Source organism: Manis pentadactyla, chromosome 2 (genome assembly GCF_030020395.1).
Source record: "Manis pentadactyla isolate mManPen7 chromosome 2, mManPen7.hap1, whole genome shotgun sequence".
NCBI classification, from domain to species: Eukaryota; Metazoa; Chordata; class Mammalia; order Pholidota; family Manidae; genus Manis; species Manis pentadactyla.
This window is the reverse complement of record NC_080020.1, coordinates 143,330,755-143,345,766: the sequence shown is the minus strand read 5'-3', so window position 1 is coordinate 143,345,766 and position 15,012 is coordinate 143,330,755. Positions and strand designations below refer to the sequence as shown.

Sequence of the window (15,012 nt, the reverse complement as noted above, 5' to 3'; positions counted from 1 at the left end):
TCGTGGCGGGGTGCGCCAGCTCGGGACTAGCCGGCTCCCGCGCTGGGCCCGGAGGGGGCCTCTGCGACAGGGACCCCGGGCGCCTGCGGGGTGAGCCCGCCTGCTTGCGGCGTCTCCTCCCCCGTGTTCTCCAGAGCCGGCGGCAGGCGGCCAGGCCGCGTCCAGGGGCACATCGACACCGTCACCCCCGAGCGCGAGCCGGTCCAGCCCTGAAGACCTGCCGTGAGCGAGCTCGGATACCTCGCCTACCGCAGGGCCTTCGCGCCTACCCGCCGCGCGTGCGTGGGCGGGCCGGACTGGACGGGCAGGGCGGGGCCTAAGACATACTCTAGGAGGGCGGAGCTGCAGACCCACAGGGGCGGAACCGAAGACTGGCGCAGATCCAGGTGGAGGCGGGACCGCGGTCGGCAGGAGCAGAGCGCGGCCAGGCCAGGGTCCCTGCGGAGCTAAGGACTGGAGGGGTTGAGGCGGCTGGAGGCAGGGCCGAGGACGGTTCGGTGTCCTCCCGCGCCGCCCCGCCCTCCGCGCGCGCCCGCGCCCGGCACAGCCAGCACCGCCCTTCCGCGGTCCTGGGCCAGAGACAGCGGCGCTGCCCCGCCCCTCGCCCCCCTCCCCTTCCTGCTGGCGGCCCGCCCGCCAGCGCGCAGCGGCCGAGCGGCGAGGGCGGCGGACGCGGCCGGAGTGGCGCAGCGGCGAGGTGCCAGCCACGGCGGCGGACTGCGGAGAGATGCTGGGCGTGGCGGCAGGAATGACCAACAGGTACGGGCCGCGCTCGCCCCGGCGCCCGCCCCGCACTGCCCGCCACGCCGGCGGCCCCTGCCACCCGGCCTCAGGCGCCTTTCCCGCGCCCCGGCCGGACGTCCGGGAGGCGTGCTCACGTCCCCGGAGGCCGCCCGAGGGGTGTCGCTGGGACGTGTCCGGTGTCCCGGACCGTGCGCTGGGCGGCAGCCGTGTCCCCGCAGCGGGGACTCGGCGGAGCAGCGTCCCCGGACGCCAGGTGTTAGCGCCCATTTTAGAGTCAGCGCCGAGTGGCGGCCTCTTACCCTTTGCAAACCTCTAAACTGTTGGGCCGTCGTACTAGACAGCTGGATTTTCCTAAGTGTTCTGCGATTTTCCTAAATAACTGTTGTAATGTCTGGATTGAATTGTAAGAGGAAAATCCGGTTTTACACAGAGATGTTCTGGGAAAAGGAGCAGTATTTTAATAGCTTTTTCACGTAATTGGGGATTTTCTTTGTTACTACACGAAAACTAGGGTGAGTGGTGGTTTCTAAAAGATTGGTTCGGACGTGGAATCTGCAGCATCACCAGTGAACTTCCTACACTCTGACATTAAATTCCTTGGTCTGTCTTGCAGTTTGAATGGACTTGTTACCCACTGTGCTGTCTGTATGTTTGTCGTTGGAGAAATAGAGTTAGCCGGCTCTTCCGAGGGCTGACACGTTTCTTAACACAGGATCGCTAAATTCTGTTTGTTAATACCACCACCGATTTCATTGGAAAAGTATTTAAATATTGAGAAGCTGTCGAACTCAAAGGGTGGCTACAAGTTTTCCAGAGTTCTAATTTTCATTTGAAAGCCTTATTTTATTACTGGCAGAAAACTGCTGTCTCAAAGTGATAGAATCGCTTTGTTCTGTTTCAAAAATGCCTGCCAAATACAGGTCTAGAAAACATAGTTTGCAGGTTATATTTTTTCGGTAAAAATGGTATACCGTGAAAAAAGCATTTGATTCAGCTCATCACCTAGTCTCACACATGCTTATCCTCCAGAGAGCCATCTGCCCTGCCATGCGGAAGTGCCTCCTCGTCCCTCTTTCTCCATCACCTGCCACAGAAAGGTCAAGGGTCAAGAGTTAATAACATTCATAATTTGTACTGCTTGATCAAAAACATTTTTCTTTTTAAAAGTTTATGGAATATTAAGTCGATACAAAATTTAAAATATGTATGACAAAGAATGATGATAGAGTGAATACACAGTGTAAGATGCAACAGTTTCCTTTACCTCGAGCCCCTCCCTGATCTTGATCCCATCCCCTTTTCATCCTGAATTTTTCATTAGTAATCCCTTCCATGTTTTTTTTTTTTTCTATTAGGTACGTTCACACTGTTGTGGGCCCATCACCACCATCCATCATCTCCAGAACTCTTTCCTTTTTTAAGGCTGAATGTTTGTATATACCATTCATTTTGTTTTGTTTATCCTTTGATGGGCACTTGGGTTGCTTCCATGTTTTAGCTGTTGTGAATAATGCTGCTGTGAGTATGGATTTATAGTCACTAGTTGAAATTTTTATTGACATAATTATAATTATAGTTCACATGTAGTTGTAAGAAATAATAAAAGGGGCCCAGTGTATCCTTTTCCCAGTTTCCCCTATGATACCATTTTGCAAAATTGTAGTATACTGTTGCAGCCACGATGTTGACTATAATACAATCCATCAATTATTTCGGATTTCCCCACTGTTAGTTGTAGTCCTGTGTGTGTGTGTGTGTGTGTGTGTGTGTGTGTCTGTATCTGTGTGTTCTGTAATTTTATCACAAGTGTAGATGCGTAAAACTCCGTGTTTAGCTTTCTAAGAAACGGATGGACTTTTCCAGAGTGGCTGTACTATTTTCATCATGGACACTTAAAGAGAAGATGGTGTTCTTTCCCTGCAAGTACATGGAGGTGAGGAATTGGTTGACTGCCACTGTCTTGCTGAGTGCTAAGAGGCCGCAGCTGTGCCCACCACTGCTTCTGCACTCAGTGAGAGAGTCGATACAGTGCCAGAGGCTCTAGGAACTTAGCATTACTATGAAGATCATTTTGATCTCCCAGATCTGTTGAAAAGGTCTTTTTGGTTTTGAGACCAACTTTGCGACTTAAGCCTAAATAATAAGAAAAGTGCAGATATTTGGTACGTTTAAAAGAGAATATACAGCTGACCCTTGGACAACATGGGGGTTAGGGGCACCAGCCTCGCCCCAGCCCTTGCTGTGCAGTCAAAAATTTACATATAACTTTTGCCGCCCAAAAACCTAACTACTAATAAACTCCTGTTCACCAGAAGGCTTGCCAATAACATGATGAGTTGATTAAACACATTTTGTATGTTGTATGTATTATATCCTGTATTCTTAAAATAAAGTAAGCTAGAGAAAAGAAAATGTTTTGTCAACTGTCACAGATCTCCAAAAACACTTCCAATATATTTATTGAAAAAAATCCATGTATAAGTGGACCTACGCTGTTCAGATCTGTGTTGTTCAAGGGTCAACTGCATACAAAGGTTTACCTTTAAAAATATGTATTGAATGCTTTTTGTAGGATGTGCTTTCTAGTTCGGGTAGGTTTTAGTGGAATTTGCTAAGACTTGAACCAGTATGGAAAAAGCAATTTTCTGCCCTTAAAAACACTTGTGGGCAGTGTTGTTGGTGGTGAGTGTCTTCCTAAAACCGCAGTGCTCTGTGCTTGTTTGTACGGTGAGGAAGCTGAGCTCTTAATTTTTAAGAAAACGAATGAAAATTTGGTAGTAGAAAAGATAGCTTCAGTTCTGGCTGTTCCTAGAAACTTAGAGAAAACCGTCATGACTGGGCTGTCTTAATTTTTGTTTTTGTTTTTGTTTTTTATAATTCCCATACTTTTACTTTGTGGTAGCCCCTCAGACCGTCTTCTAGACAACTCCTTCCCTTGCTAAATGTGGGTACAATGAGTGAGCTTCCCTCTCCCCCTGGAGAGGGCCTTTTTCCCCCACACTGGGTCAGAGATACTTCCACAGCTACAGTAGAGGGGTAGTGGGAGAGCAGAGCTTTCCTTTATTTTCAATAATGTTGGATTTGTCCTTCAGAAAATCATTTAGATAAACCTCAGTCGAGGTCATATTCTTAGCTAGGGATGCATTTAAATAGAAGGAAAAACATCTCAAACCATTTGTTAACTTTACATTTCTTGTAATTACACTTAAAGCTGTGGTTTCCCACTGCTGGAATCTTGTCTGCATAACCTGCTAGACTCTTTCCATGTTGTCTCCAAAAACTTTAATTTTAGGATGATTGAGGAGCACCCTGTGCACCCCTTGCTGTCCCTTCTCCAGCAGCGGTGGCTTGACCTGTGTCATGTGGCATCATCTCACCAGCTTCGGCATTGGAGCCCAGTGGGGAGAGGAGGGAGCATCTTCTTGCAACCTTTTTTTTCATGCTGGAACTTGATGGGCCCACAATGACACTTAACATAGGCGTTGGGAAGTTACAGACGAATCAGGCTCTGACCACTGTTCTGTGTGAGGGAGGAGAAACGGTGTTGGGAGTTGAGTTGGAATGCTGACTAACGTGTTTGGGGTAGGAGATACAGGACTCGGTGTTGGCAGTCCTAGAAGTTGGGAGCCTTACCAGGACGTCTGAGAGTCAGGTATGGCAAAGTACCATAAACGATAAAAAACATTAACAGAAGATAACAATATACACCCACACTGTCATTTAGAAAAATGGAGTCCTGGTCACACTGTTCTGCAATTGCTTTTTTCTTTTTTCTTTTAGGATTTTCAGTACTGAGGTAAAATATACATAACAGAATGTACCGTTGTGATCATTTATCAGTGTACATTCAGTGGCGTCAAGTACATTCATGTGCTGTGCGGCTGTCACCATATCCATCTCCAGAGCTTTTCCATCACCCCACACTGAAACTCTGCCCATTGGACAGTAATTCCCCATTTCTGGCAATTGCTTTTTTAACTTACTAAGCCATCTTAGAGCTTTGCCTGTGTGGACTATCTGGATCTGCCTTACACTTTTATTCTCAGTGTTCATGGCTGCACAGTAGTGCACAGAATACATGTGATGGATTTGCACACCCAGTCCTTGATGGACAGCTGGGTTCCACTTTTGTGTTACTACAGCCCCTTGGAACATCTGTGCCAGTGTTTGGTGTGCATGGCTGGTTGGGCCCTTGTGATGCCAGCTCTGTCCCTTCATGGCTCTATGATATTGCCCATCCAACCTCTTTCATGCTCAGTTTCTTATTTATAAAGTAGTACCATCTCAGAGAGTTGTTGTGAGGATTAAGTAGGAACATAAACATCGCTGAGAGATACAAATGGAATTGTTAATCATTGCTAACCCTGGGGAGGGTGTCTAGGAATCTAGGAGTTTAGGAATCTAGAACAAGAGGGAAATTTTTTATTGTATGCCTTTTTGTTCTGTTTTGCTGTTTTAATGTTTTGCATGTAATAATTTTTAAAGAACTTAACATGCCAAGAACCTAGTAGATGCCCAGTTACTGGTAACTAGTTGTTGATGTTGGTTTTTCCTTCCTCCCTGGTTCTTCTCCTCAAACTTACAACTTCTGGCTTCATTATGTCTGTTAATGACACTAACAGAGTCACTCTGAGTTCTTCCTTTCCTTTACTCCCTATGTCCACTTTCTTGCTGAGTTCCTACCTTAGAATTTTCTTTTGAATCCATACTCTTCTTTCTCACTCCTCCTTTGTTGGGTTCATTTTCATGCTTGTCCTGATTATCTTTCAAGTGAACAGAGATAATAATATTAAGCCTGGGAAAGACTTTAGGAATGTAAAATCATGAGTATATTAAACATTTGAGGTAGAACAAATAATTGCTATTTTTCATTTAAATGTGATAAAGTACAGATTGTTTTAAAGATGTTACGGATTTTGTGGTATCATTTTTATAGTATATGCTTTATCTATTAACATAGGCTAAAAAGACAGCTACAAAGAAGATATAAGAAATTTGTTTCACATTTAAAAAATGGCTTCATATGTGAAAAAGGTAGGATCTACCAAAGAAATGCACTGAATACTTTAATGGGTTGTCTGTAGTAGTCCATTAAACCTTTCCTTGTTTTATAGGTCAGGAGTTGCTTAGGTAAAGTGGTTTATTCAAGGCCACAGAGGAGTTAACAGTAGGGTTAGGACAAGAGCCCAAACTTTGAAGGTAGTGTGGGGTCCTCTCTGTTGTTGTTCTACACTAGTTTGTTCAGTTACTTCACTCAGATTGCATTTTGTGGTTTGTTACGTATATGTTTTATCTTTCCATCTATATGATAAATGCCTTAAGAGCTGAGACTTTGGTATATCTGACCCCCATTTACAAAGTAATACTGGAAATGTCTGAATGGATTATTAAATGTTACCCCAGAATTGTTTTATTACAAAGATGTTGATGTCACAGTCTTTCAAGTGGATCCTTTTGTGGAATTCATTCTTGGGGACATGATATTACTAGGCTCATGTTCTGTAGTTGTGTGTCTTCCCCCCCCAGAGACCTAGGCTCTCATACACCCATGTCTACTGTCCCCACATAGCACAGCCTGAGAGATGCCTTCCTGTTGACAGGCTGCTGCTTTTTTTATGTACAGTTTTTTTTTTGGAGAGAGAGAAAATAATGGCAAAAAGTTTGTTTTCTACTGAAGTATTGTTGATATACAATCTTATATTGGTTTCACGTATACAACACAGTGGTTCGATAGTTACCCACATTATTAAATCCTTCCCCCACTAGTGAGGTTGCTGTCTGACAGCCTTCTTTACTGATGCCTCAGTTCAGTGACAAATACTACCAACTTCCCAGATGGAAAGTTATTTCTCACTGGGAAATGGAGTAGTTGTGTTTGGGTTTAGTTTTATTTTAAGGACTCTGCCTTACTAACGTGGACCTTACGAATGTAGGCAGGTGCTGCCCCTGCCACGGCTCGTGTTCTCTCCTCTTGGTGCCATAGGTGAAGCAGAGTTTTCACATGCGAGGCCCTGTGCTGGTGAGTAAGATGTGGTCCCTGCTTCTGAGTCTTCCAGCTTAACTACCCTGTCATTCATGCTGGCTCCAAATCGTCCTAGAGCACCACTTTGGTCCCGTTACCCTTCTTTTCAGAATATTAAGAAGACTTTCTGTTGCTGTCAGACTCTGTCTGCTCTCCAGAGCCTGGGGCTTGAGGTTGTGATTGCGCCACTACCTCCGCCACTGGGTTCCATCTTTGTGTCACTCTCAGCTCAAATCCACTTGCCATTTTGCGAAAACATCTGGTGTTTTCCCATTGCAGTGCTGTTGCTCAAGCTGTTCTCTTGGGCTGGAAAATTATCTTCTTCTTAATCTTCTTGGCAGTTGGGGCAAAATGGCCACTTGTCCAAGGAATCCCAGGAACATTTATTGAGCCCATCTTGTGTTCTAGGGAGTTAGGGACTAAGAGCTCATATCCATTCTCCCAAAGCATTTTGACTTCTTTTTTGGTAGGTATGAACTCTGTTTTGTATTATACTCATTTATATATATGTCTAATCTTTTCTGCTAAATCATTGTCTTTGAAAGTAAAGGCCTGTCTTAATCAAATTAGTTAAATTTCCAAAGAAAAACAATTTAATGAGTGCTGTGTCTCCTTTTATTTCCTTCATTTGTTTAGAGCTGGCTGGCTCTGCTTAGTGTCTGTGACATTGTTTAAATAAACTCACAAAACTTTGAGAAAGACAAGATAGCTTTCACATTTGGTTTAACTTAGCTCTACAGTGTATTATATACTAATGGCAGAGACTCAGTGTCTGTGGAACACTGGGGAGAAATTTAAATGATGTTTAATCATCCCTCTGTAGATTATTCATTTCACTGCCAGGCCACTCTTTTGAAAACTGTCTTAGTAATAACCACCTTTTATTAATTACCTAGTTTGACAGAAAGTACTTTAAAGATGTTAAACCTCTATGTAGTAAATCTTACCTTCACAGCCACACTATGAAGTAGGGTTATCATGCCTATTTTACAGATGAGGGAGCTGAGCTCAAGAGGTTAAGAACTCACCAAGTCACACAAGTAGTGACAGAGCTGGGTTCACACAGAAGTGCCCTGCAGGCCCTGTGTCTCCTTAGCTCACTGCTCAAGAAGGGGTATACTCGCTGCTGCTTTTTCTAAGCTTCAGGGCTTTCCTTCATGTGTCCAGCCAACCTGTCCAGTTTTATTCCCCAGTATTTCTTTAACATACATCATCTTATTGCCAGGCATATGGCAGTCCTTTATGAACTTAGCTTTTCCTGCCTCAGGGTTAGAGGACCCCAAATCTTACTTCTAAGGCCCAGTTTAAATTCTTCTGTCTTGAAGATGGCTTCCCTTACTGCTTCAACCTTAATTAATCTTTTCTTTCTTGACCTTCTAAAGAGCATACTGGATAAGATTAAATTCTTTTTTTTTTTTTCCTGGATAATTATTTTTTATTGAAGGGTAGTTGACACATAGTATTACATTAGTTTCAGGTGTACAACACAGTGATTCAACATTTATATACATGATAATTCTAGGTACCAGTTATCACCATACCAAGTTGTTACAATATTTTGACTATATTCCTTATGCTATACATTACATCCCGGTTACTTATTTATTTTACAATTGGAAGTGTGTTTATATATATATATATATGTATATATACATATGTATATATACATATATATATATGTATATTTTTTGTGAGGGCTTCTCTCATATTTATTGATCAAATGGTTGTTAACAACAATAAAATTCTGTATAGGGGGGGTCAATGCTCAATGCACAATCATTAATCCACCCCAAGCCTAATTTTCGTCATTCTCCAATCTTCTGATGCATAACGAACAAGTTAAGATTAAATTCTTAAATTGGTGTGTTTATACTTGTGTACAGCACACACATTTCTTCCACTTTCATTTTGAACTCTTGGCTATGCTTACATATGCTAAACTGGTATTTACAAATTTGGGGGCATATGTTCCAATTCAGTGTGCATCCATTTTGTATACTGTAATGTACTGTGGAGCATATACGTATAATATAGTAAGGGATTGCACATTTTTTCTCTTGTATTGTAGCTATTTGTGTACAAGTACCATAGGAGAAGTTTTAAAAAGTCTTTTAGAAATTTAAAGGAGGTAATGATCATCTGTCACCAGTTATTATAGATTTGTTGTTATTTATTTAAGAATGAGGACCAGTCAAATGTTTTTTGAGCTCTCTTAGGAGGTAGAGATATGTCCGTTATAGCAGTATTCAACCAGAGGCCTGATTTCTTTGTAATGTTGTAGGAGAAATTCATGAATCAAGTAGAGCAATGCTCTCAGATTATGGGCTGCAGACCACTCCCAGCATGGTGTTCAGACTAAAAATACACATTGTTCAGCCTCATCCCATACTTCTTGGGGGAAGAATATATGAAATCTACACTTTTTAATTTTTCAATATGGAGAATTTCAGAAGTCTACAAAAACAGGGAGAATAATGTATCCCCATGCACTACCACTCAGCTCTAGTAATTATTAGCCGATGCTGAGTCTTAGATGAAGGCTAGTCTTTTATACTCCTCTCTCCTATATTGTATCATAAATATTTCAGTATATATCCTTAAAAGACAAGGACTCTTCTAAAAAACTTTTTACATATAACTACAACAATTACTATCACACCTGATTAAGAATACTAATAATTCCTTGATATCATCAACTACCCAGTTAGTGTTCACTTTCCCATTTTTCCCATTCGTTTTATAGTTTTTCCAAATTTGTATCTAAATAAGGTTCATGCCTTTTGATAGCTTGATAGGTCTTTCAGTTTCTTTTAACATAGAACTTCTGTCTTTTTGCCACTCTTGTGATTTTGTTGCTATTGAAGAAAGTGGGTTGTCTTGATTTTTTTTGGTCTGGATTTGGCAGACTGCATCCCCAGGGTGTAGTTTACAAGACATAGTCAGCATCTTTTGTTCCCTGTGTTGCCTCTAAAGTGGTTGTTGAATCTAAAGAAGCAGTTCTCAAACTTCCTGGTCTCAGGACCACTTTACACTCTCAAAAATATTGAGGACCCTGAGGGGCATATTGATATTTGCTGTATTTGAAATTTAATAAACCTTTTGTGTGTTAACAGAAATAACATATTTTGTAATTATTTTCTAAACAAAAAGAAATAGAGTAACTTAAAATTTTTTTCTTGCATTTTTTAAAACGTCTTATTAGAAGACAGCCTGTGTTCAGTCTTTTGTGCTAGTCCATGTAATGTAGCTTATTGAAAACTGCACTGTGCACTTTTAGAGAATGAGAGTAGAAAGGCAAATAACATCTTCGTGGTGTTATAACAGTAGTTTTGGCCTCTTAATCGCCACGAGAGCTGCTGATCGAGAGTCTGATGAGGCTCATGTTTGAGCCCCACATCACCCCATGGTTGCATAGTGGATGGTGCTGGGTTCTTTGATCATGAGGTATGTAATGTGTGGTTGTGTTTCTTTTTGTGTTGTCAGCAGGTGTTGATGTTGACTGCCCTAGATCAGAAATTGGTAAACTTTTTTCTCTGACAGGCCAGATAGTGAATTCTCAGCTTTGTGGGCCATATGGTCTTAGTCACAACTGCTTAACTGTGCTGTTTTAGCATCAAAACAGCCTTAGACAGCATAAAAGTAAGTGAACTTGACTGTGTTCCAATAACGTTTTAAATATAGATACTGAAGTTTAAATTTCATATAATTTTCACATGTCACAAAGTGTTATTCTTTCCATTTTTTTCCCCCAACATTTAAACTGTAAGCAAACCTGGGGAAGATGGATCAGATGGGGTATAAGATACTAGAGGAAATTGTGGCTAAAAATTTCCCCAGATTGGCAAGAAACACATACCTATAGATTCAAGAAGCTGCACAAACCACACAGAATAAACCCAAATAAACTTAGGTCAAGACACCTAACTAAGTTTAGTTCTAACTAAACTTCTGAAATCTAAAGACAAAAAATCCATGAAAGCAGCCAGGAAAATGACACTTTATGGGAAAGAATTTGAATGACACCAGATTTTTCATCTGAAAACTATGGAGGCCAGAAGGAAGTGGCACAGTATTTTCAACTGCAGAAAGAAAAGAATTGTCAACCTGGAATCCTATATGCTCTGAAAATATCATTCAGGAATGGAGGAGACTCAATAAATTCTCATATGAAGGAAAATTAACAAATTTTTCACCAGCAGATTTGCTCCTTTTCCCCCAAAGTGGGTAAGAGAAGTTCTCTAAACAGAAAGGATATGACAAAAGAATGAATACCAGGAAAGAAGGAAGGACATAGTAAGCAAAAATATGGGTAAGGGCAATAGACTTTCTTTCTCCTTTTGAATTTTAAAAATATGTTTGATGATTAAAGCAAAATTTTAACACTGATCTGATTTTAAATTATGTAGAGAAATATTTAAGATAATTGTATTGTAAATGAGGGGCATGAAGGAGCATACCAGGAGGTAAGGTTTGTGTACTTCACTCAAACTGGTAATAGACTATGATGTTATGTGTATATAATGTTATAACAACTCCTGAGAAGCTATTCAAAGAGATACATTTAAAACTATAGATATATCAAAATGGAATTCTAAAAAGTGTAGAAGTAATCCACAGAATGGTGGGGAAAATAAAATAGAAATATAAAACAGAATAAACAGGGAAAAAACAAAATGGCAGACTTAAGCCTCAACATATTAATAATTGCATTAAATGTAAATAAGTTAAATATACAAGTTAAAAGACAGAGTTTGATAGAGCAGATATAAACATGACATGACTGTATCATGTCTACAAGAAGCTTACTTCAAATATAATGATACAAGCAGACTGAAAGTAAAAGGACAGAAAAAGATACATCATGCAAGCATCAATCAAAGGGAATCAGGAGTGACTGTATTAATATGTCTGATATTAATATAGGTATCAGATAAAGTAGATTTCAGAGCAAAGTAACTTACCAGAGACAGAGGGGGCTGTCAAGTAATGATAAATGGTCAGTCCACCAAGAAGACATGGCAATCCCAAATATACCTACACCAAGCAACAGAGCTGCAAAACATGAGAAGTAAAACCTGAGAGAACTAAAAGGAGAAAGAGACAAAACCATAGTTACAACAGGAGACTTCAACACCCTTCTCTTGGAAATGGACAGATCCAGCAGGCAGAAAAATAGTAAGAACATAATGGAACTCAACATTCCTGTTAGTCAATTGGATAATGGCATCTATAGAGTTCTTCATGCAACCACAGCAGAATTCACATTGTTCTCATGCTCATGTGGAATAGCCACCAAGATAGACTCCAGCCTGGGCCATGGCACACACCTTACCTAATTTAAAATAATAGAAACCATACAATGTCTGCTGTTAGATCACAATGTAATTAAATGGAAGTCAACAGCAGAAAAAAAAAATTGGAAAATAGAATACTTGGAGATTAAAACACTTCTAAATAACACGTGGTTCAAAGAAGAAATCTCAATAGAAATTTTAAAAATGTTTTGAACTAAATGAAAATGCAAATACAACTTATCAAAGTTTTGGGGATGCAACAAAAGCAATGCTTAGAGGGAAATACATATATTAGAATTCACATATTAGAAAAGAAAAAATCTAAAATAAATAATCTAAGCTTCCTCCTTGGGGAACAAGAAAAGAACAAATCCAAGTAAGCAGAAGAAAAGGATACAAGAATTAGAGCAGAAATGAAATGAAACTGAAAACAGGAGATTAGTACAGAAAATCAGTGAAACCACAAGTTGCTTCTTGGAAAATATCAATAAAATTGATAAACGTATAGCCAGGCTAAGAAAAAAGAGGACACAGATTACTAATATGAGAAATGAAAGAGGGGACCTCTATAGATCCTACAGAAATTAAAAGGTAATAAAGGAATACTATGAACAACTCAGTGTCCACAAGTTTGATAACTAAGATGTGACATTTTTTCAATAAGTATACTGGAAAAAATTTTGGAGATTTGCAACAATTTGAAAAGACATTTTCTTTTCTCTAGCTTACTTTATTCTAAGAATACAATATATAATGCATGTAACATACGAAATATGTGTTACTCAACTCTTTTTGCTATCAGTAAGAAGGCTTTGGTCAGCAGTAGGCTATTAGAAGTTAAGTTTTTGGGGAGTCAAAGGTTACACACAAATTTCTGACAATGCAGCAGGTTGGTGCCCCAACCCTGCATTGTTCAAGGGTCAACTGTTCATCGATATCGTGGAATATTATTCAGCAGTAAAAAAAGGAGTGAACTACTGGTATTTGCAACAACTTGGATGGGTCTCAAGGGCATTATACTGAATGGAAAAAAATTAAAGCCAATCTCAAGTGGCAGTTCAGTTTTTATAACATTCTGTAAATGACAAAGTTAGAGAAATGGAAAACATACTAGTGGTTGCCAGGTGTTAAGAGGAGATGAGGGTGGAGTGGAGGTGGACTAAAAGTTCGGTGTGGGTATGAAAGGGCAACTTGAGGGTTCCTTGTAGTGATAGAGTGTTCTGTATCTTCTGTACCAATGTCAGCATCACTGTACTTTATATGTGATTTTGTACTAAATACAATTTTGTAGATGTCAGCATTGGAAGAAACTGGCAAAGTGTACACAGGATCTCTATATTATTTCTTAGAACTGCATGTGAGTCTATAATGATCTCAAAACATTTAGTTTTTAAAAATTCATGTTTTCCTAAAAGGGCTTAACAGCTGTCTTCCTCCTGTGCCCCACTGAAAAATTTTAGACTTATTATACCAATGTAATTTTCCCAGACAATGCATATTCCTGCTTGTCACTGAAATTCTCCAAGACTGAAATGGAAACTGAATTAGGGTATGGAGAATAAATGTGCTTTTAGGAAACCTGAGTCAAAGTTCCTTTCCTGCTTCATTTTCCAAAAGCAAAGTGAAATAGGAAATTGAAGCAAATACTTGAGTAATCTCAACTCCCTGTGTGGGACCCTCCCATCTCCAAAAGCAAATGGCTGAAGGGTCTTTTTAAAGCACCCTTTAGATCTCTCAGGATCTGTCAGAAACATAGGGTGGCTGTTCCAGATGCAGAGCATCTGAGAACTAGAGTGTTTGAAATTTGTGGTTTTGCACGGAAAGGGTAAGAAGGTATAGCTGCATATCATGTTCTTGTGGAGCAGAGCTCAGGAGTCGTCTTTCCAAAGCTTCTGATGTGTTTGCAAGGCTCCCACCTTCTAAGATTTTTCCGAGCCAGCATGTGCTGGTGGTGTTGCACCAACAGAGGGAACGCCGGACCGTCGGTGCTTCCTTGCTGAGTCCTTGCTGAGGAACATGCTAAGTACCATTGTCTGTGCAATGCTTTGGAAATTTTTTAATGTCTTGTCCCCAGGTCCTTAGCTTTGTAGTCCATTTATGATTCATCCACCCTATCCCCACCTGCCCAAGAGATGTGTGTTCTATGCTTGTAAAGCTGTTTGAAGTTTTTTTAAGTTTCTTCGTTTTTTACATATCTTTGTTTCCCAAACATTTTGTGCCCTGTGAGGTATTCCTAATTTTCCAAGAGCCATTTCACGAATTGTCTTTTCCATGATGTTTCCCTGACATTCCATTCCCCTCCTGCTCACCCAGAGACATGGTACCCATTCCTTCTCTCCCTTCCCCTGATATGCAGTGACTCCCGTGGTGTAAAACCTGTCGTGTAGTATGTAGTATCTCCCCTTTAGACTCCTTCAGGGAAGTGATTTTGCTCCATTCACCTTTGTGTTCCAAGATCTAGAGTGAGTGAGAGTACATGTGAACATCCTTATGTTCACATTAAGAATTGGAGATTTGGAAGTTTAAAAGGTGAACTTGGGGTGCAAAGCTGATAGGAGCTAGAGCTTGAGTTCTAGTAACTGACTCCAAGGATGACGGTTTTTCCACCTGGAGTGTTTGGCCCACTGGAGTTAGGTACCTTTACTACTTACACCTTATGAGAAGAGCCATGTTTTCACTGATCTATGCTGATTAGATATTACAAGTGGGAAATGGCACACCAGAGATTGAGAGCATTGACTTTGGAGCTAAACTGCACTCAAATCCCAGCTTCTTATCAGTTGGTAATTGTCTGACTTCTCTGCCTGGTGTGTGAAATGAGGATAACAGTATGCATCTGCTGTACTTGTCATAAAGGTAAGTTACTACTTATAAAACATTCAAAACAATGCCTAGCAATTAAGTGCTCAGGTATTTGCTATTATATGTTTGTTGTTACTAAAATGTGAATTA

The 15,012-nt window shown here is 40.6% G+C and overlaps 1 protein-coding gene across 1 annotated transcript in view; it reads left to right on the top strand.

Annotated features, from left to right (window-relative positions):
• The first annotated feature begins 385 nt into the window (after positions 1–385).
• Positions 386–15,012, top strand: part of LIMS1 (LIM zinc finger domain containing 1) — a 174,006-nt gene continuing 159,379 nt past the window's right edge. Inside the window, exon 1 of the mRNA XM_036920782.2 lies at positions 386–759. Coding sequence (XP_036776677.1) covers positions 728–759 — 32 coding nt within the window. The 5' untranslated portion in view covers positions 386–727. The remainder of the gene's footprint in view (positions 760–15,012) is intronic.